Consider the following 27,835-nt stretch of genomic DNA (forward strand, 5'->3'; position numbering starts at 1 on the left):
AACAGGCTCAGCAGAGTAACTGACATTTACTTGCAACTTAACATTTACCTGCAAGGAGAAGCTGGAGGCTCAGCACAAAAGCAGAACACAGCTGTGTAAGGTACCAGATGAGCCCTCAGACCCAGCAGTGGACAAGATTAGACTGGACACAGCACCACTCCGACTGGAATAGCACTTAACTGACGCAGCTCTTGGAAGGAGAGGGAAAGAGGCACTGGTTTCTGAACCATTAAAAATGTGCAGCACAGTTCACTGGGGAAAAAGCATTGAGAATACTAGGAACTGTGAGTGCTATAAAGCTAAATATCGAGGTAAATGGAAATGAAACATCTTCTTCAAGATCACCTTTGTAAACTGCCTGGATCATGAAAACAATAACCTCTTTTTATGATCACCTTAGTAGTTGACAGGTCCAACACAACTTAATGGAGCTTCTGGCAGCTACAATGCAAAACTACGTATCAACTTAGGTCTCCAAATGCAGTCATGTTTACATCTTAAAAAGAACCCAGACTATTCAGATCATTAAAAGGTTACAGAGGAGACTGTTTGCACAGAACATGTAAAACAACCTGCCAAAAGGCAGGCCATTAATGTTGCAGGAATTCCTCCTGAAGCCCACTTAAATCTCAAATGTTAAACACTGCAGGTTGGCAGGAGCCAGGTCTTCGGTCACTCTGGAAGCTGGGCTTGGACCCATCCTCTTCTGTGCATGTCTTACAGCTAACAAGGGCTCCCTCCTCCCGTTACTCATTACTAATTTTTGCAATTGCTATTTTAACTATAACATGGGAAAAGCAGGAATGGAAGAGCAGCATGACTAAAAAAGCATATCCAAAAAACCCCAGCGGCAAGCCCATACGCCTCTTCTTCCAGACTGGACTTCTCGTTCCAGAGGCAGGAAGGCCATATGTGCCAAGACACTGGAATTAAGGTAGCTGTAAGCAAGGTGATGGTGTTTGTACTGCACAAAGCAGCTTCTTAAATGGTATTAAGTCAATAAACGTGTAGAACATCTAAGCAAACTCTGGAAGTGTCTGGGATCAGCTCACAGGAATCACAGTCAATTACAACCTTCTGCACATATATTGCATCTATTACAGAAACTCATTTGTGGACTCATAAACCAAATGTCTTCTTGTGCCACCTCCTCACTTCTGTCAATTCAGTGGAGCTCAAAAAACCAAAAAAGCTTTTAGCTTGTGTCATCTATGCAGGTATTGTCAGCTGTGCATCAAACCTACCTGAGTGTGTTAACTGAAGGTAATTTTACATAGTGTGCCCCATTTTTGTATTTATTTTGTCTGATGATAAACCTCTTGCAACTGTCTTTCTTGCCTAGGACAATTCTACACAAAGTCAGTTAAATTTACTGGAGTAGGAAAGAATTAATAAAAGAGTGAGACTCATTTCCTGCCTTTCCATGTCTCCATTCTCACAGTAATGGGAAGGAGAGGATTCTGTACACACTTTTGAAGTCTCCTCCTCATACTAAACTACCACATAACTACTCTTAATTCTCTTTAATATCCAGTTGCAGTACTCCATTCCCCATTACTTCAGAAAAAAAGCTGTAACAAGATAAAGAACGATAGAACTCGGAAGGTAATAAGTTCATGCAGGATCAATGATCTCAAAACTACTTAAACAAAATGCAAATTAATAAATCAAAATGGGAAAGAAGCAACAATTTCCAAGTGTGTGACCAAGTTTAATGATACATCTGTTCTCTGAAACATTTGACCATCAATAACATTTCATGGGTTATGACGCCCAGAATGTTACTTCATAGGTGTTTTATATGAATATTTACAAAGACTTTCAAAATTCAGTGGCACTAAACAAACAAGAAGAACTTAAAACTTTAAGCTACAATGCTTAAAAAATGTAAACAGTTTATTTTACATAGTTGTAAAATATAAGAACTTTCTAATGCAGCTTAATTTCATCTGGAAGGTGAATATATCCTGGTGCCCGTGAACAAGGAATGAGAGAATTCTTTACACAAGTATTGTGCTCCAGTGTGCAAAAAATTATATATAAGAAAGGAATCTAAAGTCCACAACAATTAAGAGACAACAAAAAAATTTTCACGTCCTGAAATTGAGAAATTTATAAAAACATTTACACATGGTTGCTGACCCACCAAAAAACTTGCATAACTTAAAATTCTGAACAATAGCTACTACAAATTCGAGATCTTTCTCAAATGGAATTTTGTGCAAAGACCTGACTAGATTATTCAGCATTTTTCCAGCCTTCCCTTCCCGTCCCCATTCCTGACATCTAGTGGCCACAAGCACCACTAAAGTCCTTTTGATGGATGTTCCAATTTGTGCATGTAGCCAAAAGGCACACACATGTGTGAGTACATTTTCGTGCAGAAACCTGTGCAGTTTCACAATAACGTTGCAAAACAACTGTTTGCAGAAAGTTTAGAGTCTAATGTTTGGCAGGATTATTCTTACACATTCCTTTCTGTCCTACAAGCCCAGGTGTTAACAGGCACACTGCTTTCCGAGGATCCAATATTTGAGTAGCCTTAAAATAAAGATTTAAAAATAAATCAGCCTGTAACATTATTATATTAGATACTTTGCTTTTGCCTGCATTATTTATGGAATTTTAATCCCACAGTACCATAGCTTTATGCTGTCAGTTGCAAAACAACTAAGATACATATTTCTTTTTGTTAATGAAGACTTTAATTGCTCCAGTAAAGTCAGCTGATAAAAGCACTTCTGTGTGATCCGTCTTCAGAGCTCCTGAACAGGAAAGAGAATAAATTGTTAGTCCGTTAAAAAATAGATAAAAATCAAGCTGTTATTAAAATCTAAGATATCACTGTGATATCCTTCTTCCTCTATCATATTCCTGTTATCTAGTCAGTACTTTAAGAAACATCTGTACTTCTAGGAAAAGGAACATTTTTATTGATTTTTGATAGAGCTCTACCTCCTAACAGCTCCAGTGTAAAATGAATCATCCTAAAGTACAGAGGACAACAGCTCTGCCCCTCACCTCACATTCTCTGGGGTTTCAAGAATGCAATAGTCGTGGAGCTCATCTTAAACACCTACCAGAGGGTATAGTGTCTGACGTCTCAGGATCTTCTCCCTTACTTTCAGCTTCTTGCTTTTCAGAAGTTTCCAGTGACACCATCAAACCAGGATTCGGAGCAAAAATCGCAGAGGTGACGACTGCATTGTGTGCTTCAGAAAGACAATCCAATTTTGATTACTTTGTTTCAAGGATTTGTTCATTTTACAATAATAGCAGGCATAAGTTCTAGCAAGTATCCAAGAATCTCAGTGCTACTGGCATGTGGTAAGCTCAGCATTCAAGGAGCAATTGTCATTGTTCTATAAGCTTGAGGATTTCAGAGGCTGTTGTAAGTGCCAAAACTACCTGGCAAGAGGTCCAAAAAACATTTGATACAAACATGGCCCCACGTTTCTCAAAAACTGGGTGAGTGTGGTAGAGATAGAAGAGCTGGGTTTTTTTCCCTTTCTTTTTTATCCCACCATGAAAGAGAAAAAGCTTGCATTTATTTTCAAAGTTACTTTTTCATAAAGGATCTAAGGGTTGATTATTTTGATTTCTACATTTCTAAAATCAAGTTCTGCCAGCAAAATATTACACTCATTCAGAAACTCTTACTGAAGCTGCACAAACCCTAAGCTGCTCTGTCTCTTGCCATCCCAATCATGCATCTGAAGACTCCTGTGAACAAGGATTTCTGATAGCCCACCAATTACAATGCCTTTTGCTGAGAAATTGTTCACACTAAATGCACAGCAAATGAAACAATGTTTCAATTTGCAAATCATATAAATTTTGATAAAACAAAGATCAAAAGCTGGTTTTTACCTTTAATGCCTTCCCAGAAGTCATTTCGGTCTCTTCTTACTGATGTAAACTTGCTCAGGTCGTGGTATGTACTCCAAATATAGACATATTTATCTTCTGAACCACTTACAATGTAGGTAAAGTCATGGCTAAGGATTCAGAGGACGAAAAACATTATTTTTCTTAGCTGTTCAAGCATCCATTACAGTAGCTCTGCATTCAGATTGAGTTCACAATTCAAACTGATCCTTTATTATAGTAACCACAGCTCAGAAAAAATACACAGCCCTTAAATGATTATGTGTGCAAGCTTCCCAACGCTCTCTTGGAAGAGAACTGGTTCTCATGGATAGTTCTCCTGCAGCATCTGACACAGAGGAGTGTGGCTCTAACAGCTATACTCAGCAACAAGACAATGGCATCATCTTGAAGTGTAATTTTCATCTGTTTGAGCCTGGAACCTGCGTGAACATCCAGGCCCGTGTAACAGGAATTGTTTACAATACAAACACAGGCTGGAAGATTTGTATTACAATACAAATACAAGCGGAAGATGAAAAGCATTCAACAAGATTGTAACCACATGACTGTATAATGTACACTGACAGACAGTACCTGTAAATCCAATTCAGGTATTTACTTTTTACAGCTGGGTGACCAACATATACCTGACAACAATGGCTGACAAATTAAGGAAAGTTAAATTAAGTTCCAGCCCCAGCAGTTCTAGCACAGTTCCTGCACTTACAGGAATATTAATGGACACATATCATCCTGTTCAACAGGATCCACACATTCACAGAAGCTTCCAGCTCACAGGCAGCTTCATCAGTCTTGACTAGAGCTTTTAGTTACCTTTGTATTCCGAGCCAAGTGACATTTGAAAGGCTCAGTTTCATACCAAAGTAGATTATTTAAACAAAAGCCTCTGTACATCAGCCACAGCATTTCCCAAATGCAACAACTCTGTTGTTAAAATACTGTCTTACCTAAAGCTGGCTTTGATTTGGCTGCTGCTGTTGACATAACCTTTGTACTTCATAGACAGAGACAGATCTCTTAGATCATACAACCTGATTCTGGAATCATTTGATGTCACTAGTATCTAGAAAAGAAATAAATAAATTTAGATGTGAAAACAATTAGCATGCCCAAAGAAAAGCAGCAGAGTTCATTCCAACAGTCAATATTGCAGTTCTTTTGCTTAAAAAAGTGTCAAAGACAAAGATTAGGCCCAAAGAAGTAGAATAAGATTCAGGACAATGACATTTTTCTCTCACACCTTTTGTCAGTGGACAGAACAACTTTACTGTCGAGATCAGCCTGACGGGTCTGAACCAGAACAGCTGCTCTTTACTGAAGTAAAATGTGGGCCCAAAGAACACTCATCCATTTGCAAAGGATATTTTGGAACACATTCCACAATGATCTAGCAGAGCAGATGAGGTAAATTTCCATTAACCATGAAGCACAGATCAGAGGCCATTATCTGCTATATAAACAAACTGGGCTTTTCTTGGTTGATGTGAGTTTGCTTCCTTTTCACATTTTTCAGGTCAGAAGCTTGGAAGCACTTATAAGGAACAAAAAGGGTTCTCAAAATGCATAAGGGCACTCAGCTGATCAGCCCTTCTATGGAACCTTAGAAGCAGACTGCAGGTTAGCCGAAGTCTCAAGATGACACTAAGAAAAAGGGTGCAGCAGAGTAGCAGGCAAATACTGACCTCTACTTATCTAATCGTTTATGCAACAAAGTTGTGACAACTCTTGGAACACCATCGGACTACAGAACTTCCTATTTATTTTCAAGAGTTCACACTAAGCTCTAAGTTACAAGTCAGAGCATCTGATGGAAACTCATAGGCACTATTGATTCCTGAATCTTCTGCATGTCTTTGAAATTAAGTAATTTCTGTGTCACTGGGTGATACAGGGTCTAACACCTGGTGATCTGCTATTCTAATAGAGTCAGCTCTTGACCCCACGTCACCCCTGAAGTTTCATATACAAGTGAGACACTCTCCAGGCATACTTGCTAGAACTTATGGTTGGAGACTTTAATATTCAACAGCATGTTCTTTGCCTGGGGAGAATTTGACCCTTTTACAACATAAGACTTGGGTTTAGACTGAAACAAGAGGACTGATTCTGAAGAATCAAGTGCACTTGTTGGATAACACTTATGAGCTTTCAGCATTTTTTCAGCTTCTGTATGAAATACATTTTGAAATGAGTATTAAATTTGAGAGCAGTTATTTTTGCCAAAGAGGTTTCCACTGAAAGCCATCTGTAATCATTTTCTCACCTGCACATTAATCAGAGCATAATGTCATTAAAAATATATATATTCTATTCTACATTTATAGTCTAAATCAGCAAACAGTAGGGCTCATCTTAGTAGTGTTAAAAGACTTAGCACAAAATTACTAAGCATTAAATATCAAACTTCAGTACTGAGCCAAAGGTGCACTGAAAGACAGTACCTTATTTTCTCCAGGCAAGGGTTCAATGCCAGTAATTTTTCTTCCAACTCTGTTTCGACCTCTGGTAGAACGCACGTGTATTTGTGTGTGGTACTTCAAGTGCTGAAAAGATATTAAAGCATGTCCTGATTTGAAATAATGGTGTAAAAACTTAAGTTTGCTTCAAGCAAGGTATGTTTCTTGATATTTAAATAACCATGACTTCTAAATCTGTTTATTATTTAACACCAGAAAAAAAAATACAGAGTCTCAAAAAGTTTTTACCTCTGTGTCATAGAAGATGCATCTCCCATCGTAGGTGCCTATCACTGCATATTTGCCATTCTGACAGAAGTTGGCAGCTGTAATCAATTTTGTCTGCCCATCTACTTCATTCCATAATGCCACTTTTTTGTCAGGAATGTTCCAGAGTCGGAGTTTTCCATCCAGTGAACCGCTTAAGAAGTACCTGTCATCCTGAAAGGACACAGGTTTAATCTCTGCTTATGCTATGAGTATGTCCCTGACTTCCTTAAAACCCTCCCACCCCATTACCAAACAGCTTCTCTCCTTTTCTCCCCAGTAAGAAATCTCACATGAGCTGATTATACTGTTTAAGAATGGAGCTCAAATTCTTACAGATTTTTGACAAGATTACACACATACATTATACCTCAGGTTAGAAAACCGCTCACTGTTAGCACAGGTACTTTCTACCCTCTCAACATAAGCTGGAAAAACATGAACCTTGTCAGGAGCTGAAACCTCCTTTCAGAGTTTCCAATACATCTACTAGTTCAGGGAACATGGACAAATGCTTTTTCTCCACTAAAGTTTTACTAATATTAGGAAGCTTTATTACAGTACTTTTTAAAAATTATAAAAAATAAGATAGGTTGGAAGGGATCTCTGGAGGTCTCTGATCCACCTCCCCTGCTCATAGCAAGGACAGCCTCAAAAGTTTGGTCGGGCTGTAGTGGGTTACATCCTGTCAAGTTTTAAACACCCTCAAGGATTGTGTGGTCTCTGGAAAATCCGTTCCATTTCATTATTCCACTAATATTTCATTGCAACATCCCTCACTGGAAATTCTAATTTTTCACAAAGTTACTCTAAACTACACCAGCTGTGATATTACAGCCAACAGACAATTCACTTTCCACATCACACCTACACACAGTTAAACCACATGGACACTCTTGGTGAAGTTCAGTGAAGGCAAACATATAGTTCTGGAATATTATCCATTTTTTTTAAATGCACGAACTCTATTATCCAAATATATCTTTTAAAATTTGAAAATACAGAGAAAGGACTGTTATAATTTTAAATTCTGCCTCTTTAGAAGTAAGAGGGCAGTTACACTTACCCTTGGATGGAAAGCTATAGCAGTGACAAAGTCTATGTGCTGGAAACAGCAAAGACACTCTCTTCTTGATATGTGCCATAATCGGACAGTTTTATCCATAGAAGAAGAAAGCAAGAAGTAATTCTGTGAAAGAAGAGAATTCCATGGTCATTAACAGACATAAAAGTAACTGAAAATACAGAAGCAGTCTGATTGGTAAAGCCTTACCAATTTCTCTATTGCCATGAAATTCAACATTTAATCCTTTCAGACTAAAAGGTTTATCCAAATTATTATTGCTTGGTGCTTTCCTTAAGGCCAGTACATTGACCCTCAGTCACTGAAAATTTTCTGGAAGAATCTCAATGAAAATGGACACTTGGACTGTAGTTAAAGTATTCAGAGAAGAAACAGCACGACAGGTTTCAGAGACACCTAAAATCCTTCTTCCAGTCTGTGTCCTTATAACTGCATTGCCATGTGGAAAATTAAGTGAATAAGTTTTATGTGAAGTTAAGCCCAAGGTAATTCTCTCATTTTAAGATACATGTATATATTCAGCAACTTCAGAACATGCACACTTCGCATAAAACCAGTGAAATACATCAAAGACAAGAAAAGCAGTAACATCTTAAAAGAGAAACCACACAGCTCAATGGAAAGTCCTCCCTTCACTATTGAATACACAACTGTAATTGTTACTAGCTTGATACTTTTTAAGACAACTTTTAATTAGACAAGCCCAGGAAGGTTGCTCATTTTATTCCAACTATATCAGCTGGAGCATGTGTTGTCTTTAAAAAACTTTCCTCTTAACTTCAGAGACTGTTGCATGTTGTTTAAATGTATGGTTCCCATGACAACTGACAAGGGAAAACAAGGAAAACACAGGAGAACCGTGTAGACGGTACTAAAGTGCCTTACTTTAGACCAGGAAAGATCAAGAAGATCTGCTGTATGGCCTTTGTATTTGCAAAATGGTCGTTGACGAAACGGGGCATTTTTATCATCTGGGTCTTCATCAACTCCACTGCAAATCTATCAGAGGAAATGTAGAGAAACATTACCAAATATTAGCTGGGAAAATGAACAATAAACAACAACTCTTACTACTTTAAAATAAACAATATTGCATTAATAAACAACCAAAGTAAATTTCAAGTACACTGGGTTATGAAACATCACCCTGACATTGCAAAATTAAGAAGTTCTGAATTTTCCATTCATACAGCTCTTATTCAATGGGATCAGCTTGACAACAATTGAAGCAAACATCCAAAGATAAGTTTTTGGAACAGAGTACATCAACCTTGAAAGCTGCACTCCAGAATATAAACCGTGAGTTCAAGTTTCCATGTTTGTAGTGCACGTAAAGAATAATAACTTCCTAGTAATAGAGACCATTTCAGAATAAAAGGTGCAAAGTAAAAACAATAAGAAAAAAGCCCTAGAAGTTCCTTTACAAAACCTTTCCAGAAATAAAAGAACAAACCCAAAACAAAACCCACCATCACTCAAAACAGCATCCCTGATGTGTGTGGCTAGGCAAGCCTACTCATTTACCTGAGTTAAAGAAGGATTGCTGGCTTCCCAGCTTCCCCCCTCCACCAAAGCAATGCTCACTAAATAATGCTACTGCTAAGATCTTCACTTAAACCCTGATTTTGTTTCTTACACTACTGGAAACCAAAAACAGAAAGAAACCACCTTAAATACATTAATTTTAATTGCGAGGTTTACTACAGTATCTGAAAAATCTACAAGTTAGTGTGTCTGAGTACTTTTTGTTAGTTATGTCCCATTTATTCTACAGTTATATGAAAAATTTAAATGTGTCAGGTTTTATTCTGCTTTTGAGCATCCCACTGTTCAGTTTGGCCTTCCTTGGAAAACACATCATCAGGTCAGATTTTAACCACAACTAATGCTCAGATATGAAACACTAAGACAGGAAATTCTACAGGGTAGGTCTTTTCCCCTTAACGTTTCAGTCAGCCATCTCCTCTGGCAGGAGACCACAGCACAGCTATGCAGATTTTGACATGCATTAAGTTCAGTGACAGACTTTCCTTCTTGCACCCCATACACGTGGGATTAACAGTATTTGACTGAAGATGTCTACTGATATGACAGTTTCTGCCTCAAGGACACCACCCAAGAACTCCTTAACCTGTGTTTGGATAAAGCACAATGAAGATCTGGCATTACAGAACAATGTGAGGCCCCCACCTCTTTCCCCTCCCAATGCCTCGTGTACCTACCCCTGCATCGGTGTCAGACTTGGAAGAATTCAGACTCTCTTGAGATGGGGAGGGAGACACACGGCCTGGAACACAGACAGAAACACCATGGTCAACATTAAGTTCACAAATAACTAGAATTTGTAGTGTTTTAGGGTGATGCATAGAGAGATACCTTCTGTGTTGTACTTCATGCGCATGTTATTAAAGTAGTCAAAAGCATTCTTTAAAACCCATATTCTCACTACATTGTCCTGTCCTGCAGATGCCAGTAATCGACCACAGTGAGAAAATTTCATTGTCCACACAGCACCCTGTCAATACAAAGGGATGATTGTTTAAGTTACATAAAGTGTTTTTTTTTTTTTTTCCATACCAAAAAGCCTTTCCTATAATGTCAACTGACAAGATTTAGGACATACACAAGATACCACAAGTAAAATAAACTGTAGATCAAAACACTGATAAGTAATTGTTGAGATTGGCGGACTGTGCAACACACGTGCAAAAACAGTTTGAAAGAAAGCGCCCACAGAGCAGAGGACTGTAGAAGAGGAGTTACAGGAGGTCAGCGCTACCACAGAACTCCATAAAAAACTGGCACAGTTGGCAGCAGCCAGCCAATGGTTCTGAGGGACTTGGAAGTTAGTATCCTGCTACTGAATAAACAGCTACTAGGCAAGTGATTCCACCAAGCTCCACCAATTCTGGTTGGTTGAAAAAGTCAAATATTGGCATTATGGAAACTAACATACATAAATTACCAGTAGCACTGAAAACTTCAGTTGTAGATGACAACATTGAAATCTCCAGTCACTGACTGCTGCAGGTCATTACCCTTGGCTTAACATTTAAAAATGTGGGACTGCTTCAACTGTCAGACAGTTGCTGTCAGCAGAATAATCTGGGAAGTCAGTGTATTCCAGATTCCATAGGGAAGCACGCACACCTCCAGCAGTGATGAATAGGTAGTTTTTCTGCCTCATTCTCCATATCTCCAATATCATATTCTGGCTTCTTCCCTCCTTATCATTCTGATCCACATACTCCATTGACCTCTGCCTTTTGCTTCCAGAACCTATCAAGTACTTCTTTCAATACCTGTGTTCAACTCTCTAATAGACAGACTAATTTATTTGCTGCTGAGTAGGTCAAGCTTGCTGCTTTGCGCTCAGTTCAGGTAGTGGAAAATAGCCTCTTTCAGCCTAAATTTGTAATTGCAGGAAACAAGAAACCAAGTACCACTCCAAGCCATAACTCTTCAAGGGAAAGCTCTAGAGAATCCCTGATGGTGGAGTACTTATATACTCTTTTCCCCCTGAAGATCTGGTCAAACCAGCCAAATTTTCATTTTCTTGCCAGATTATTATTTCCCAGCATAAAGCTGTTCCTCAGGAAGAATAAACCTGACAGTCATTTCTGGCAGTCACCAAGTAGGTGAAAACAAAAAGTTGAATCTAACGCTGTACAGATTCAGCAAAACCACAGATGGAATTTGGGACCTACCATATGCTCTCCACTGAGATCCTGAACAACTTTAATTTGTTCAAAATCATAAGGTCCCTTGAAGCCATGAGCTGCTTTGAACTTAACTGGTCTTGTATACGGCATCCCTTCGTCATCACTGGAAGAGGGATCATCCTGATCTGTATGGAAGACTAAGAGGAACACAAGTTCAGCAGTACATATTGCAGCACCCATTTAATCTGTTAGTAAGCATTTGCCAATACTTTCTGGTAGCAGATTAGTCTTGAATTAGCAAATTTCTACAGGCAATTTTAAGATCTTAGAGCAAAACAAGTACTGTTGCCTAAAAATACATCTACACTAGTTTTAGGCTGCAGTGAATCCAAACACTGAACACTGAAAATAAGAACTGCTACCAATTTTTGTTCTTCCCCTTTCTTTGCACCGCTCTTGCATTCAGCAGATCCTGCACTAAGTGATTTCTGTCAGTTTATTGTGTGATGAAAATTATTCTGAGGCTTTCTTCTGACTGAATACACTGCAGTGGCCTGGTGATGTGCCCATGAAGCATAAGAATTGCAAAAGAGCTGTGGCCAACAGCCAGTGGCAACACAAGATGCTGAAGTGCAGCAGTTCCATGGCACTTATCTCAGGCTGTGGTTAGACCAGCTTGCTGCAGTACTAGATGTCTGTCTGAAAGAAACACTGATGAAACAAGAAGGGGAGAATTCAGTTGTAGTTGGGAAGTCTAGCCGGAGTTCAAGCTATATGAGAATTTTAAAGGTGGCACTGCTTGGCCAGAAAACAATCTAATTTATTAAAGTAATGAAGATAACCCCCACTTCTACCTATAGTGGTATAACTTTCAAAAAAGAGTTTGCATTTTGATATCCAGACAGCTTTCTGAAATCACAACAAAAAATCAGAGTATTAAACTGGTTTAGCTGATAAGGTCTCTCAACTACTACTTTACAAGAACTTATCCTTGTGACCTGGTACCCTCAGAACGCCTACTAAGCTGAAGCTTTAACTCTAAAAAGTCGTTATCATCAACAGCAGAACAGTGGTAGAATACAGCAGTAAATGTTCCTCTGCCAGCTTTGATTCCTGAAAGCACAAGGATAAACTGACTATCCTATTAGAAAGAAAAAAAGAGAAATAAATGTCACTTACCTTCGTCTCGAACACTCTTGACCTTATTTACAGCACGTTCACCATATTCTTCAGCAAGGTGCTTTGCTTTCTTTACAGATTTACCAAGGAACTTTTTCAGCTGAGTCCTTGGAAAGAAAGGGCAATTTTTCAACATATTACCATGGTAAATTCTCATTTTTTGCTATTATGAATCAACAGTTTTGATTTGAAATGCAATCTTATCTCTTTTCATTACTGCTTCTTAAAATAAGCATTAATTTGACAGCAGTCATGTAACGTTCAGTTCAACCGCAGAGCTACAGGATTATGTAAAATCAGGTATCACTTGTAAAGGGATTACTTAAAGGGTAACTTCTTCAGTAGTCAAATGGGAAGCTTCAGCTTAGAAAAACAAAACCTGCATTTTTTTTCTAGGGAAAGTAAAAACCATGAAACAGCATCTTACGTCTTTTGTTTTAACCTCCCTCCATCAGTATCAGTTTGCTGTGCCTGCATTTTGTCTTCATCATCAGACTGTGCTGCATCGTTACTAGGAAATACAGAAGTGATTGTTTAATATGAAACTAAATTGAATTAAACATTAGTAAAGTAGGATCTGCATTTTAGGATCCATCTTTATTCCTCTATGTAACACATTAGAAAAACATGGACACTGTGTTATTCATATAATAAACAGATCTTTCAGTTCTTAGGCACCTTGATACTAAAGCTGCACATACTCTCTACGTGCTCAAGATACATTATTCCCATCCACAAATTTCAAACTAAAGCTTATTTTGATGCTTTGAAATCTAAGAGCAGACAAAATACACTATATTATTCGGAACTGGTAACATGCCACTTTGTTCTCATATCTTGCTCTCCACAGATCAAATAAGCCAACAGTGGTTAGTTCCAAAACAGAAGTTTGTACACAGGAGAGTTCAGCTCTAGAAAAGTGAGCATTTCAATGGTAATAAGCAATGCAAAAAGCCTAAATATTGTCTAATACATAAATTCATATAGGCCTTTGAAACAAACATCTAGACTGACACTATTTCCTGATCATTAAGAAACTTTTTCTATCAGTGTTTACAAACAGACTCAGTTTTACACATTAGAAGGGTCTAAAGCTCTATTAAGAACAGGTAAACCTCAAGGTAGTCAGCTATACTGATGACAACAGATCTCTAGAGGTCAAAAATCTACTAAATGAAACACCGAAAAAGCTACAGGAGGTGGTGGCATGAACAACATACAGTACTTGAACATAAACTGTGTTTAACGCAGTGTAGAAATGGCAACATCTAGCACATCAAGGGCTGGGAGTCAGCACTCAGATTAGTCAGACTGATGGACTGGGGCTCTCTTTACTTGCATAAGAGCAGCCTCCATGTATGCAAAAACTACAAGAGCAACAGCATCATGATTCATACCTGACGTATTCTTTAGTTCTCCTCATGATATGCAAAGTTAGGGGATTAATGCCTGTTGGCAACTTTTCTTCTGCCAGACTCAGAGGTATTTCTTCACCTGTATCAAGGTTTTTTATCATTACACTTGCTAGAATTTCCTATGGAAAAAAATGTGAAATCAAGAGAACTCAATTAGACTTCAAAACCCAGAGCAAACCAGAAATCACAGATTATTTATCTTAATGGGAAAATCTGTAGCTCACTATATATTTATTTTGCAAACTGTAAATCGGCATATCAGTGCAAACATTATCAACCACTATACACAGATGACAATTACATGTCATCACAAGCTTCAATTTCAGAAATCAAAAATGCAGCTGTAGAGACAAATGCTGCCTGACACCTTTCATGTTAGGAATAAACATATTATGTAATTAAAAGACATCACAGTCTTCCCTTTCAGATATTCTAACTGCCATAATTTAGTCAAAGACAAACTTAACATACAGAGAAAAAGCATTTAGACTTAAGTAGCACTACAAAGGAAAAGGGTTATTTGGAGCATCTCATGATGCTTACATAGCTTCAGTAATGGTTAAAAAAGCTATACACTGAAGGACACAAACAAAAACTTACAGAAGCCTGATATCATCAGGACTAATGGAAGTATTAACTGAAACAACTATTTTAGCACTAGGAAGATGATTCTTCTACTGCTGACTCCTTCCCCTTCTAGACACATGGCAAAATGCCAGGTTTGCTGGTGTTCCCTCGCATGGAAATCCTGTGAAGTGTTTGCATACCCACATTGTTAGGAGTGCTGGCACAGTGGCTTTGCCCACCTAAAACACTTTGTGGTCCCTGAGTCACTGGCCCTTCAAAGTGTGAGCTGTAACAGACCTGAAATGCCATGAGCTTGTGTGTGTAACTATGCAAAGCAATGCACCACGCACAGACCACATCCATTAATACCTCATCTGTGAGCTCTCTTCCAGAATTAGACCTCGGTCTTTGTGGTCCAAGTACTTCATTTGTTGTTTGGCCATCAGCTGCTTTTCCATTTTCCTGAAATTTTGCAGACACACAACACATTATCTCTACTGTAACACTAAAGTAATAGAAAATGTTACAGTTATCAAACTTAAAACCATTTCCCAATACCTGTGCAGTGACGATTTTATCTCCACTAGTTGCACTGGCCAAATCCAAAGAAGGCTGAGAATCTTTGGGCACACCCTCTGTCACTGTACTTGAGGTTAAAAGGCCACCACCTGCAAAGGTGTCTCGAGAAACTGAAAATGGATTTATGAGAAAGAAGAGTGTAACACTTTCCACAGACCAGCATTGAATCCTAACATCAGAGTTACATTCTGAGCACCGTTTCTGACAAGTTTGATATTTTTTAAAGATCAACTGCCACCAAATCTAAGTTGCAATTATGTATTTCATATACAGTTGGATATTCAGGCATGACTTCACACCTTGGCCTTTAAATGTTATTAACTTTTTTTTAACAGTCATATCCCCAGTGACCCAGGACTACTCGTTTTCATGAGACCTCAGTCCACATCTTGACTCGCATTTCTATGCAAATACAGACTGCACACATTTTATTTGAAGTAACTTTTTTTTAGTTTATCTATTGATGAGTCAATTTCTCCTTGCTACAGTAGCAGCTATTTTAGTAGGAAGTGTTAGTTTACAAGAAAGTCCATGAATTAGGAACACTCCTAATGCCAAAGGGTATTACCTCATTGTAAGAAGTTAAGATTGTTGAAGGATTTTTTACACATCAATTAAACTAAAATCAGAAGATTGAATGACCCTTTACTAAAAACAAAAATAGTAACCATGTAGATAACTAAACCCATCTAAAATAGAATACTTGCCTTCTAGGACAGGTTTCTGCATGTCAAAATCCAGTTCACTCTTCTTCTTCCGTGGTGGTGGCGCTGGCCGAGCAGGGGGCGGAGGTCTTGGGGGAGGAACATTTGTTGGAGGTGGGGGCCGAGCTGGGACAGGCTTCTTTGTGCTCGCAACTATGTCAGGTTCTACAGTGAGCTGCCTCGGGGGCTTTGCTGGGGGCATTTCTTCTGTTGTAGAAAGGTCTTTGGTAGATAAATCTGAAGCCGCTTTTTCTACAGTATTTGCCTCCTTCTTGTCTGTTATGTCCTCATTTTTTGATGCTTCTCCTTGTGCTTCAGTTTCATTTGTTTTATGGTCAGTTGCATTTGTTACTTTTGTTAGTTTATGAGTTTCCTCTTGCTCAGAAGTAAACAAAAGCTTCCCAGACTCCAGTTCACTGTCCTTACACGTACTCTGATACTCTGGTTCCCTAGTGTCTTCTGATAATGGTATTTTAGCAGCTAATACTTCTGGGACATCATTAATGATCCCTGCTCCAGAAATCCAAGAATTTGCATCTGAAGTTGGAACAGTCAATTCTTTTCCTCTAGAAGCTAAAGAATCATCCTCTAGTTGTTGTGCCTTCTGGCTTTCTTCTATAATACTGTCAATGATCTAGAGAAACAAAACAAAACCGTTCTACCACTCACCAGCAGGCACTTCTGGGATACACTTACCAGTCAACCCCTACAACACCCAAGAGAAATCTTCCACTGAATAGTTGCTTTATATTCAAAACACATTTTGTTTAAAATTCCAGAGACCAGAACCTTGGTCCAAAAGTTAAAACAAAGCCACTAATTTCCAGTCCTCTTTAATGTACTTTAAGATAAAGTTCAGAAACAAAAGCCGTTGTTCTCATGCACTGCTAAATATGATCCTGTAAATTACACAAATAATTCAATACTGGTGCATCCTAAATATGTTTGCAGAATGCTTAATTTGGTTTATGCCTCTAGATGAACATTCTTACTAATATGAATGACAAATTCTAACCTATGGCAGTTTCAGGATGAATACTGATCATTCAATTATTTACTACTTCTAGTTTGATGCTGGAAGCTCAAAGCAAGATTTAACTAACCTCTTTTGAATCATCTTGCTTCATTTCTTGTACAAAAACTTCATTTCCAGATTTGATGAGTTTGCTATCCATATCCTACAGAAAAAAAAGTCATAAGGTGATAGTAGTTTAGTTCCTCAGGAAGATGATCTAGCAAAAAATATAGCTACTACATATTAAATAGCATAAAGGACAAATATTCTGCTACATTTTCACACATTACTGCTGTCACATGCTTAACAGTAATGCACAGTACATGGGAAGTATTTCACACCACCAAACACAGAAAGCGCACAACATCACATTGCCTGTACGCATATATATCAGCAATATCTGAAGGAGAACCTGATGAAATCCCTGACAATAGAAGGGACCTGTGGAAATCCCATAGGCCTCAAAGCAGAGCCAACTACAGCAGGGTATTTTCAAACATTTGCCCATATATTTTTGAATCTTGACAAGATTTACTGTGATTGTCTAGTACAGATATCTGAGAAATTTCTCTCTAGACTTTTTTTAGACTCTCAGACAGTCAAACATTCTTTAGAGCATCCTAACATATTATGGTCAAAAAACCCCCACACAACTCTTGCAGACATCCATCTTGGAGAGTTCTGACCTGAAGAAATGGCACATCATGCAGAGACAGCTGCAATTACAGAAAAATTCTTCCTCCCTCTCCACTCCCTCCTCCTCCTTCCACAAAGTTTTTCTAATCTAAATGGAAGCTCTACTTTGCTTTATCACTAAGATCCATCTTCAGAGGTATGATGACTTAAATACTTAAGTGTAATCAGTGCCTACAGAAGCCCATTATATTAATTTCTAATTCTGTTTACACTAAACTCACACACCTCTTAAACTTTGGACTTAGGAAATATTTCTTATCCATTCCAAGACAAACTATACCATTAGTCACACATTCACTGAACTGATATAACACAAGCAGAGCAGCCACTACTTTTTCCACCTTCAGAAACTTAGCTCTGAACAAGTGATTTCAGAAGATATATAAAAAAAATAAAAAAACCTACAAGCAACACAGAGAACTTCATAGCTAATAATTCATGAAGGCATTAAAGTTAGTTTTGAAGTTTATTGATTGCACTGAGTTTAGTGAGAATGATAGAACAACATTTCTTGAAAGGCTTACACGTGTAATACTTAACCATTAAAGCGACATTAAATAGAACACAAAATGGGGGGTAAGGCTCTGTTCCACAAGAGCTATAGCAAGATATGGTATCACTGTAAAAATACTATTGATTCAGAGCAAAGTGCTGCTGACAAATCAGGAACACTAGCTTCATTACGGATTTCCCAACACTTTCTGGGCAAAACAACAAGCCTTCTTTACGTCAGAGTATTGTATAGCATCACCTTTGGCCCTTGTGAGACCAGGAAATGAGTGTTATTTGCACAAGGTTCCAACTCCTCACCTATTCAATGTGTGCTGGATTCAGCCACACTGTCACTATGCACAGATGCAGCATAACAATTACCTGTGTGGGAAGTGGCAATGCTGTCTCATTAAGCTAAATATAGTGTTTTATCTTCACATAACCTAGAGGGAGGCTTCTGAACTACAAACATTAACATTCTTCTTATTTTTGAGACAGAAGAGAGAAAAATCAAATATTTCATATAAATTGAGACCAAAACCCAAGTGCTGTAGAGACTTACTTAATACTCACAAATCAGTTGAAAGAGGATAGTAATCAAGTACAGCTTAGTTAAATTGCACATAGAATAAAATGAGCTTCATGACATGTAACATACCCTAAATAAAAGTAAAGCTGGAATTTCAAGAGACAAGCACAATTGCTACCTACAACAAGGAAAGCCTATAATTTCTTTTGTATGTAGATGTCAGGGCTACTGCAGCACATCTGCTTTAGGTGGAATACTCAATACTGTGTCCATCAACATGCACGTGATGATTGATTTTATGAATAAACTCACCTTTAACACATTGGTTCCAACTTTTGTTGGTGACCTGTTAGAAAGAGAAGACAGACTTAGGTAGAGTTCAGAGACACTAAGCTTCATATTAAACAGTTTACAACACAGCCTTCCTTTACAGGGAATGTACCTGATGCTCTAGACAAGCAACAAAGTGAATGTTTCTCATACCATTTGTTTACAAATAAAGTACACAATGCACAGATCCACAGCTTCTACAAACCCTGAGAGTTTGTCAGCAGAATCTTCTAGAAATCACCTTTCTATCATCCTTCTTTAATAAACGGATGCTATGCCAAGTACACACTTAAAAACCTTGTGCATTACAGAGAACTTAAAATCAGCATGTACACCAAGCACTGGGTGGACATTAAAGAAACCCAAACTCTCAGAAAGAAGCACAAATACTGCAACTCTGCAAATGAGATGCCTGAATCCTGGTCCATGGAGTTGGCACTATCACAGCCACGCTGCTCCTCAGACTCTCTAGCAAACCGAAGGTATTGTTTCTAATCAGGACATTTGCTATAAATAGAAATAAAATAATTTGTAACAGGAGGGAACTAGTTTTGCACTATTTTCCAAAATACACACTGTGAAACAGTGAATTTGCATTAGCAACCACTCACACCTCATCTCTCGTTTCACTAATTACATGAAAGAACAAGCTATCTTAGGGGAATGGTATCAAATAATTACTTCTCATCAAGTCAATTCAATTAGTGGATGGTCAGCTCCTATTACATCCTGAACTTACATCTTCCACAAGACTTTCAGAGTTCTAGAAGATGTTTAAATATTGAGTCACACTGCTTATTCTGACTATGAAATCTTGCTGATACATAAAGCAAAGGTTGAGCCAGGTGATCTTTCCAGGTTCCTTCCACACCGGGCTGTTCTGTGATTCTATTGGTTTGTCTGCCACAAGCAGAGACAAAGATCAAGGTAAATTCTCTAAAAGCCTACAGCCAAATGAACTCCCTGGATCTCACAGGCATCCCAGCTGGCTCCCAAGGTCAGTGACACTCAACAACTCTGAGTATAACCTGGCACCAAGCAATACAGACAAATACAGAGATCTCAGGCTCATCTGGCCCTCCTGCCTCCAAAATGATGGTTTGCAGGGACAATACTTTCTGAAAAATAAAAATTTCCATTTAATTTTTAGGGATTTCAGTTCTCTTTACTGTCTGAAAGCATTTAATCACAAAAAGCAAAGATCACATTTATACAGCAGAGCTAAATAAACAAGGAAGTACAGTGGATTGGTACATAGATATCGTATCCTTGTAACCAATTTAACACCTTCAACCAAGATGCTTCTGTCCAGATACTGACACTTAAGGTGCACAATATCTGTAGCATGATTCTCCTAGAAGGTACTAATGCCAACATGCAAAAAAGAGCAAAATTAATGTTTTGACCTGAGAAACAAGAACATCTTTGTCTCTCAAAATACACTGCTGGGAAAGGCCACTGCCCATGTGGAATTTCTGGTTACTGAAACTTTTTCAGTTCTACCATCAACTCCTGGATTTCCTTAGAAGTAGTGGCAGAAGTGTGTCACAGTTCATTAAATCCATGAGATTACTCTAACAATGAAATATATTTATAACTGCAATATAAATGCCTAGGCATCAGCAAGGGTCCTACTGTACAAGGCACTGCTTAGATTTTACCACCTAAATAAAACGCAAATCCCTCAACTGCGAATAGATATTTTAGTTTTCTTCTGTGATGCTTCCTTACCAATTACCCTGTCACTTCTGTTACAGGCAACTCATTCTTGCACTGGTTATGCAAAACAGGAGGCTCAAAAGACACTGCCACCCTTTTAGACTTCTTCAGCTAATTAGTTTTGCAGGAAATCTTCACTCAAACAAAACCAGATGTTATTTCCCACTCTCAGGCTTTACTCAACAACCTTGAGAAAAAGCTGCTTGAGTGATAAGGGTTACAGAGCCAGCAGGTGTAGAATATAACATCCTGCTGACAGCTTGACAGAGCACACGTACACAAATTAAGGTGAAGTTTTACCAGGGAAATTACATGCTTTTAAAACATTGCAAAGCTTACACAACTGTTTGGCAAAAGCACAACTTTCAGATCAGTTTATAATACAGCCAGACAAGTTCAGTGGCTTCCCTGAGATGACTTCAGATGTGTGTCTGAAGGCACCATCGTTCCCGTAGTTGAGAAGAGTTGCTGCTCATGTGCTTCTACATTTGGACAAAGTCAGTCACGGTCAGTTTGGTAACTGAAGTCTTTTGTAGTTCAACATGACTCTGGAATGGTCTTGTCTTCCCAACCACCTGAGCTTAACCAGCTTTCTCCACTCTCCAGTTTTACTTTAAGGCCACTAGTTATATGGATGCAATATCTGAAATCCTTGCATTTTTAAGAAGTATATCCAGTGGCAAAAGTGTCTGAAAAGATTTACATGAAGGTCAATCCAATGATCAAATATTGATTTTGCTTTGACAGGTCTGTACTTTACAGGGTTATCAGGCAGAACACGAAAACTGACATGTGCCACATCAAGCATAAGGCAAAAGCTTAATCTGGCATGACTGTTTACTAAACACGGGATTTAAAAATTATTAGCAGCAGATATTCTAGACTGTATTTCACATAAAATACTTCTAAGATATCTTACATGATACCAGTTTTACACCTGTTTAACAAAGGAGGAGTTCAAGGTTTATCTACAAAGGTTAAACAAAATTCAAAGAAAGATCCCATTTCACCACACAAACAGATGTCTGAATAGTCTAAAGTCAAATAAACTCATGAAAAGCTGCTTTTTTATTTATCCAGCTGTCCAATTCATCCTCATAGTGACCACACTACAGGAAACTCCCATTCTCAGTATCGGCAGCTCCAGCCCAGCACCTATTTGAACTAAGCTTCACATTGTTGTTAAGTTTTGTGACAGAAAACAAAACATTTAGCCCTTCAAACAAAACACAATTATGTGAATGACTGGCCTGGGGCAAATCCCAGACTGACAGTGCCTGCCTTCCTGGGAGGATGTCCATCATTACACAGCAGGTGTGCTAACAGGCAGAAGGGAAGAGGTTTACAGTGCATGTGAAGCAGCTGTGCCCTGCACAGAACATACAGGTTCAACAACCAGCCCAGGAACTGCATTTACCGCTGTCCTGCACATGATGTTCCTCCCTCTAACCCGTGGCTGGCCTGCAAGCTGTAATTACTCCAGCTGCAGCTCTCCCTGTCAGTCCACACCTCCAAACCCACGGATTCACTGCTGCAATGCACTGTTTGGGCTGCCCTGGGAAAGCATTTGGGAGCTTCAGCAAACTCAGAGCACAGAAACCTGTCTGCAGCGCTGCAACAACGAACACTTCACACTCCATCTGTTTGCTGCCAAGACCAGCTTTGCTGTTGGCTAAAATACACACACACACACAGAGGCTGTACTAAATATCTCCCACATGTCAACAGGGCACAACTTAACCTTACCTAGCTTCCTACACAGGGGAAAACTAGTTTCTTCAGAAAAAGGATTGAGGCAACTTCAAAAAGACAGGATTACTAAAGTTATAATTCAAGAATTTAAATTAAGGTCCCAGAGGACATTTCTCATTATCTGCATCATCTCTTTTGTTTCATTTTCTATAAAATTGTTAGGATACGAGTACACCAGGAACAAACTTGGCCCCTACTGTTAGGCATATGATATCTATTAGGTTTGCAGTTGATTTCAGAGCAGACAGATCACTTTTCTTATAAATAAAATATAGAGGGTCTGTCACATGTCTGCATTCAACCAGGTGTGCCTTACTTCATATTGTTCTTCTCTCCAAACTGACATGCTCCTGCACGGGACTGCTCACGCCTCTACATTTCAGCTCTTTTTCTGAAACCTTCCGTGGTTACAGTGTTTTTAAAGCAGAGCAACAGAGGTGAAATAAGGGCATCTTCTGGCACAGTACCTCTCCCCCTCTTCATCTGCTGGATAACTAAGTCCAGAGTACACTCTCCACACATCCTGTCAAAAGCAGAATTACATGTAGAAGGCAAGATCTAGAGCAGAAGTGAAGCACACAGGCCTGGCCCGGGGGGAGTTCAGTGCTCTCCAAACATCTGGTTTGACACACTTCACCTTAGAGGAGTCATCAACCCAGGAGCGCCACCTCGGACTACTATCATCTGAAAGAAACACTTTGTAACAAGTTCTGTAATTTTTGCTAATGAACTGTATGTACTTGAGGATGGAGATACGGTGCTTTCCTTGAGAGAGGGGCTTAAGCATCAGTATCTACTGACTTACAGTTGGAATTAGGAGCTTACATCCAACTTGAAAATTCCACTCTTAAACACCAGGCAATTAATAAACAGCAAATAAGTCACCAAGTCGATGTGAACACTTGGCACCACTTTCAGAGCTTCTTCATCAGCAGTTATTAAACTTCCCCACACAGAACTCAGGACAGAAGGGAGGAAGATACAAACCCCACATTTTTAATGAGAGCAAATACATCTACACTACTTTGCTAAAAACTGACTATACCACGTGCTGCCAAAAAGGATTCCCAACTGCTTTTACTGATCATCAGAACACTGAGTGCACAAGGAAGTGTCTCAAACTGCAGAGGGCAACACGCACTTGATTTCAGTTGCCCTTCCTGCCTCAAGAAGGTTTTAATTTTTTTTTTGTGGTCACAAGTCAACGCCATTACACATGCAAAAAAATCCAATCTACAAGCCTGCTGCCAAGAAGTGTCCAGTGCAAATGTGAAATCAGCTCTTTAGAAATCTCAAAGAGAAAATAATGTCCATATTGTCAACACAGATTCGGTAGCAGGCTGAATTACAGATCAGTCTGTATTGCAAGCTAAGCCCTCTGAGATCACCTCCTTACTTGACACAGGCTCAGAGAATTCTATTAACTCGAGTCTATGATGTATTGTTAAAACTTAAGGAAGAGCAATGGAGAAATTAAAAGCATTCTCCACCTTAATATCTAGCGAGTGGCTTTGTCTATATCAAGTTCTGCTTAGATACAGGTGATGGAAACCTGCAAAGTCAGGACACGTGGCATTATCTGTACCAAGTAAAAGGTGGATGTGCAGTTGGGCAGATTTAATGGCTCAGTTCTACCAAAAGGTCTGTTTCCCACACAAATCCCACACCTTCACGCTCTCCTATCCCCACTCTGACAGGTTTTCAGCTGCTTTCACTTACTGAATAGTTTTTACTTTTTCTAGTTTTCATCCACTTTCAGTTAGTTTGAGTTAAAGCAACTCAGAGGAGAGTGTGATGGTCACTAGCCCCAAAGGTAAGCAGTTGCAGAAAAACCTCATTTCAGCAAAAGCACTGTTAATCTGTCTTATCACATCTGTACACCAAGACGTGCTTTTCACCAGCCTATGGAAGAAGTTAAGTTCAGAAAAGCTTTGATACAGGATGTGCAGGTGAGGAAAAAAGATCTCGCCTTTCCTTTGTTCCAGGTATTCAGTGACCACTGACACACAGATTAAAACAAGCTCCTTGGTCAATTATTAAAGCTTCAATGCATGGATCCCACAATCTATATCTTACTGGTCTTCGGACAAGCTACGTGAAACCTCATCCCACCCAGGGAAAGAATGCAGAGGTTTGGTCTGACCAAACCAGAAGTGACACAAGCCATAACCTCTTCCAGCACGCAGCCAAAAAGAGTTTTACAAAAAGAGGGAGCACGTTTGGCTGACACCAACAACACAGTGCCATGGTTAGTTCTGAGGCAGCAGCACTGGGATCTACATTACAAAGAGCTGTTAAAACTTCACTACACAGAACTAACTATAAGCTGGCTAAACGCAAGAAGCATCGAAACGACAGAGAATCGCAGAACTGCCAGGGGTTGGAAGGGACCTCTGGAGATCATCTAGCCCAATCCCCGTGAGAAACGGCGAAAACATTAGAGGCACCATTAAAGACAGACGACAGAGCACACCAGAAGTTGCTCTACGTGCAGCAACAGCTGCCTGTTGCCGACAAAGCTCGCTCTCTTCTCCCTTCTCGGAAAATCTCCTACTTTTATCGCGTTTCAGGGATTACTTCTGCCGGTCCCGACTCCATCCCCGCACGCCTCTTTCCAACACCAAACACAAGGCACGTACGATCACACAGGTCTGATCTCACCGCCCCTCGGCCACCGCCGTCCCCGCCACCCCGGGGCTCCCCCCGAGCCCCGCCGGGTCCTCGCACACCCCGCACCCCCCGCCGTCAGGAGGGGCCGCGGCCGCCCCGCCGACCCCGCTCCCCCCCACCCCCTCCCCTGGGCTCCCCGAGGGGCCGCTCCGCGGGCGGGCCGGGCCGGGCCGGGCCGGGCGGACTCACGGCGCGGGGGAGCGGCCCGCGGGGGGCACGTCCTCAGGGGCATCGTAGAACTCCTCGGTGTCGCTGTCAGACGCCATGGTCGGGCCGGGCCGGGCCGCCGCCTCCGCGCAGCGCGCGCCTATCGCGAGAGCGGCCCGGCCCCGCCCCCGCCCGGGCGGAGCTGCCAGAGCAGCGGGGCGGGATGGGCGCCCCCTGGCGGCGGCGGGAGGCGGGTGCGGGACGGGGGAGCGGGCGGCGCTCGGCCCGTCACAAAATCACGGACTCGCTGAGGCGCAGCCTGGGTTGGGCTGGAAATGACCTCTGAGATCACCGAGGCCAAACCTCTGAGCCAACACCACCGTGTCAGCTAGACCATGGCACTGAGTGCCACGTCCAGTCTTGCCTTAAACACCTCCAGGGACGGTGACTGCGCCACCTGCCCGGGCAGCCCGTCCCAGTGCCAAATCATCCTTTCTGTGAAGAGATGACTCCTAACGTGCAACCTAAACCTCCCCTTTTGCCACTATGTCCCCTTGTCCTGTCGCTGGTTGCCTGGGAGAAGAGCCTGGCCCCCAACTGGCTACATCCTCCTGTCAGGGAGTTGTAGGAAGCGATGAGGTGCCCCTTGAGCCTCCTCCAGGCTGAACCCCCCCAGCTCTCTCTGCTGCTCCTCATCACACTTGTGCTCCAGCCCCTCCACCAGCTCCGTTCCCCTTCTCTGGACCCACTCCAGCACCTCAATGTCCTTCCCAAACTGGGGCGCCCAGAACTGGACACAGCACTTGAGGTGTGGTCTCATCATTGCCAAATACAAGGGGAGAAATCACTTCCCTGGTCCTACTGGTGGGTTCTTGTCTCTCGCTGCTCAGCCAAACCACACTGGCTGTGACTTCCAGGTGCTGTGCAAACATGGTAGCCATGTGCCATTGTTTGTCCCCGCTGTCAAACACGGCCAGAATGCCAGGGGAATTGAGAGAAGTGGACACACAGTGGGAAAGAAGAAAGGAGAGAGCCTGGTGTGCCCCTATCTGGTTGTGGAGGGAATTCAGAACGAAAGTTTCCCTCCACAGAAAGGGTGATGAGACATTGGGATGGGCTGCCCAGAGAGGCGGTGGAGTCACCATCCCTGGAGGTGTTTAAGGAAAGACTGGACATGGCTCAGTGCCGTAGTCTAGTTGGCATGGTGGTGTTGGGTCAAAGGTTGGACTTGGTGATCCTAGAGGTCTTTTCCAAAACTCTTTTCCAAGATTTTGTGATTCTGTGATTAAATCAGGTAACACACAATTAAATATTTTTTCTCATTAACTTCTGTAATGAATGTTTGAAACCAGCAGCGGGAATTAAATCAATTCCTTATTTGTTTTGTTTAAGGAAACAAATTCCTTATTTGTTTTTCCCTATATTTTCCTTCCATAAATTTTCATCTGATCTTCCCATCAGTTTTCATCTCCTATCTAATTACAAGTGATCAACAGTAACTCCCAGAGGAAAGAGGCTTCCCCTTGAAACCTGCATTGCTTTTAATATTTGCTCGGCAATAATTGCCTGTTCCTGAGCCAAAGCACTTAATCCTGCATCAATACGTGTGATGCTGGCAGGCTGAGCATAAGTTTAGGCTTCCCTCCACATTCTCTGTACTGACCTTCTGTCCCCCATCTCTTTGGTACTCTTAGCTGGGTTGCAGCTCTTTTCCTGATTTTTTTCTGACTCTTTTCTGACTTCTAACAAACACAGAGCTACCCAAAGCAGCAACACAAACTGGAGTTCTCTGTCTCTGCACTTATTTTTGTAAAATGATTACAAGCTTAATATATTTGAGGCAGCTACTGTTGTCAAATGGTCAGCATATAGGTGATAGTGCACATGCAGGCATGAACGCACACACACACATGCCTGTCCTTGCACATGCAGGTGGGATGGGGTCTGTCCTCCTGTTCCCTTAAAAAAATCATGGTGTTTCTCAGCTGAACCAGCAGAATTGCTGGGAGAACAGGAAGGGGACAAATTGGAAATGCATGAGCAATTCTTCTGATTCCCCTTAAAAATAAATAAGCATGAGCCCAGCATACACCTTAAGCTCTCAGTGTTGAAGAATTTGGGCAAATAAGTAGTACAGAAAATTACTGACTTGTTATTCATTGCTTACCATTCCTGCTCTAACTGACAGCCAAACACAACATTTACATTAGAGTAAGTAGGATGGTCTCTAAATTATTAAAGCCAACAATGATGCAACCTTAACTGGGAAGGCAGATGGCTCTGGAAATGGGGGGAAAATGCTACTGAAAAGCATTTTGAATTGTTTATCAGTTTGTCACTAACTGACAGCAGCTGCACGACTTCATGTTGTATTAGGAAGAGGAAATTACATAGTTGCAGAATTAAGGAACATTCAAATAAAGGTCCAATTCTGGCATTTAGTCAGGTTTTACATGATGATTGAAAGTCAGCTTAACTGCAGTGATCTTGACCTTCCCACTCCAAACCCACTCGCTTCTTGCATCAGAGCAGGTTCTCAGAGGCTGACAGAGCCCCTAGGTCAGGATTATAACCACAATTCCACCATGACACAGCCCAGCCTGATTTGTCCGTGGAGACAAATGTAATTGTGGCTACAAAGGTATTATCCAGGCATCAGAGAACCCACTGGCCAAGACAGA

At 40.4% G+C, this 27,835-nt stretch overlaps 1 protein-coding gene across 2 annotated transcripts; it reads right to left on the reverse strand.

The window, feature by feature from the left end:
• Positions 1-1,690: 1,690 nt before the first annotated feature.
• On the reverse strand, positions 1,691-25,315 carry WDR44 (WD repeat domain 44). Of its 2 annotated transcripts, none has more exons than XM_027899044.1 (20): positions 25,197-25,315; positions 18,849-18,882; positions 16,908-16,982; positions 15,808-16,438; positions 15,080-15,210; positions 14,891-14,983; positions 13,937-14,073; positions 12,967-13,050; positions 12,540-12,646; positions 11,406-11,557; positions 10,075-10,213; positions 9,921-9,985; positions 8,584-8,697; positions 7,681-7,803; positions 6,597-6,788; positions 6,333-6,434; positions 4,839-4,954; positions 3,871-3,998; positions 3,081-3,212; positions 1,691-2,765 (listed from the first exon to the last, which is right to left on the reverse strand). In XM_027899044.1, the coding sequence occupies exons 1-20, from the start codon at positions 25,271-25,273 to the stop codon at positions 2,671-2,673; spliced, it is 2,727 nt and encodes a 908-aa protein (XP_027754845.1). In that variant the 5' UTR covers positions 25,274-25,315; the 3' UTR covers positions 1,691-2,670. The 2 variants fall into 2 exon arrangements, with proteins under 2 accessions (XP_027754845.1, XP_027754853.1); XM_027899052.1 differs by lacking the exon at positions 25,197-25,315 and adding an exon at positions 24,892-24,975.
• Positions 25,316-27,835: the final 2,520 nt, after the last annotated feature.

The sequence above is a fragment of the Empidonax traillii genome, unplaced genomic scaffold (genome assembly GCF_003031625.1).
Source record: "Empidonax traillii isolate 1590-97213 ecotype Southwest subspecies unplaced genomic scaffold, ASM303162v1 scaffold20:size5563877, whole genome shotgun sequence".
Lineage (NCBI taxonomy): Eukaryota > Metazoa > Chordata > Aves > Passeriformes > Tyrannidae > Empidonax > Empidonax traillii.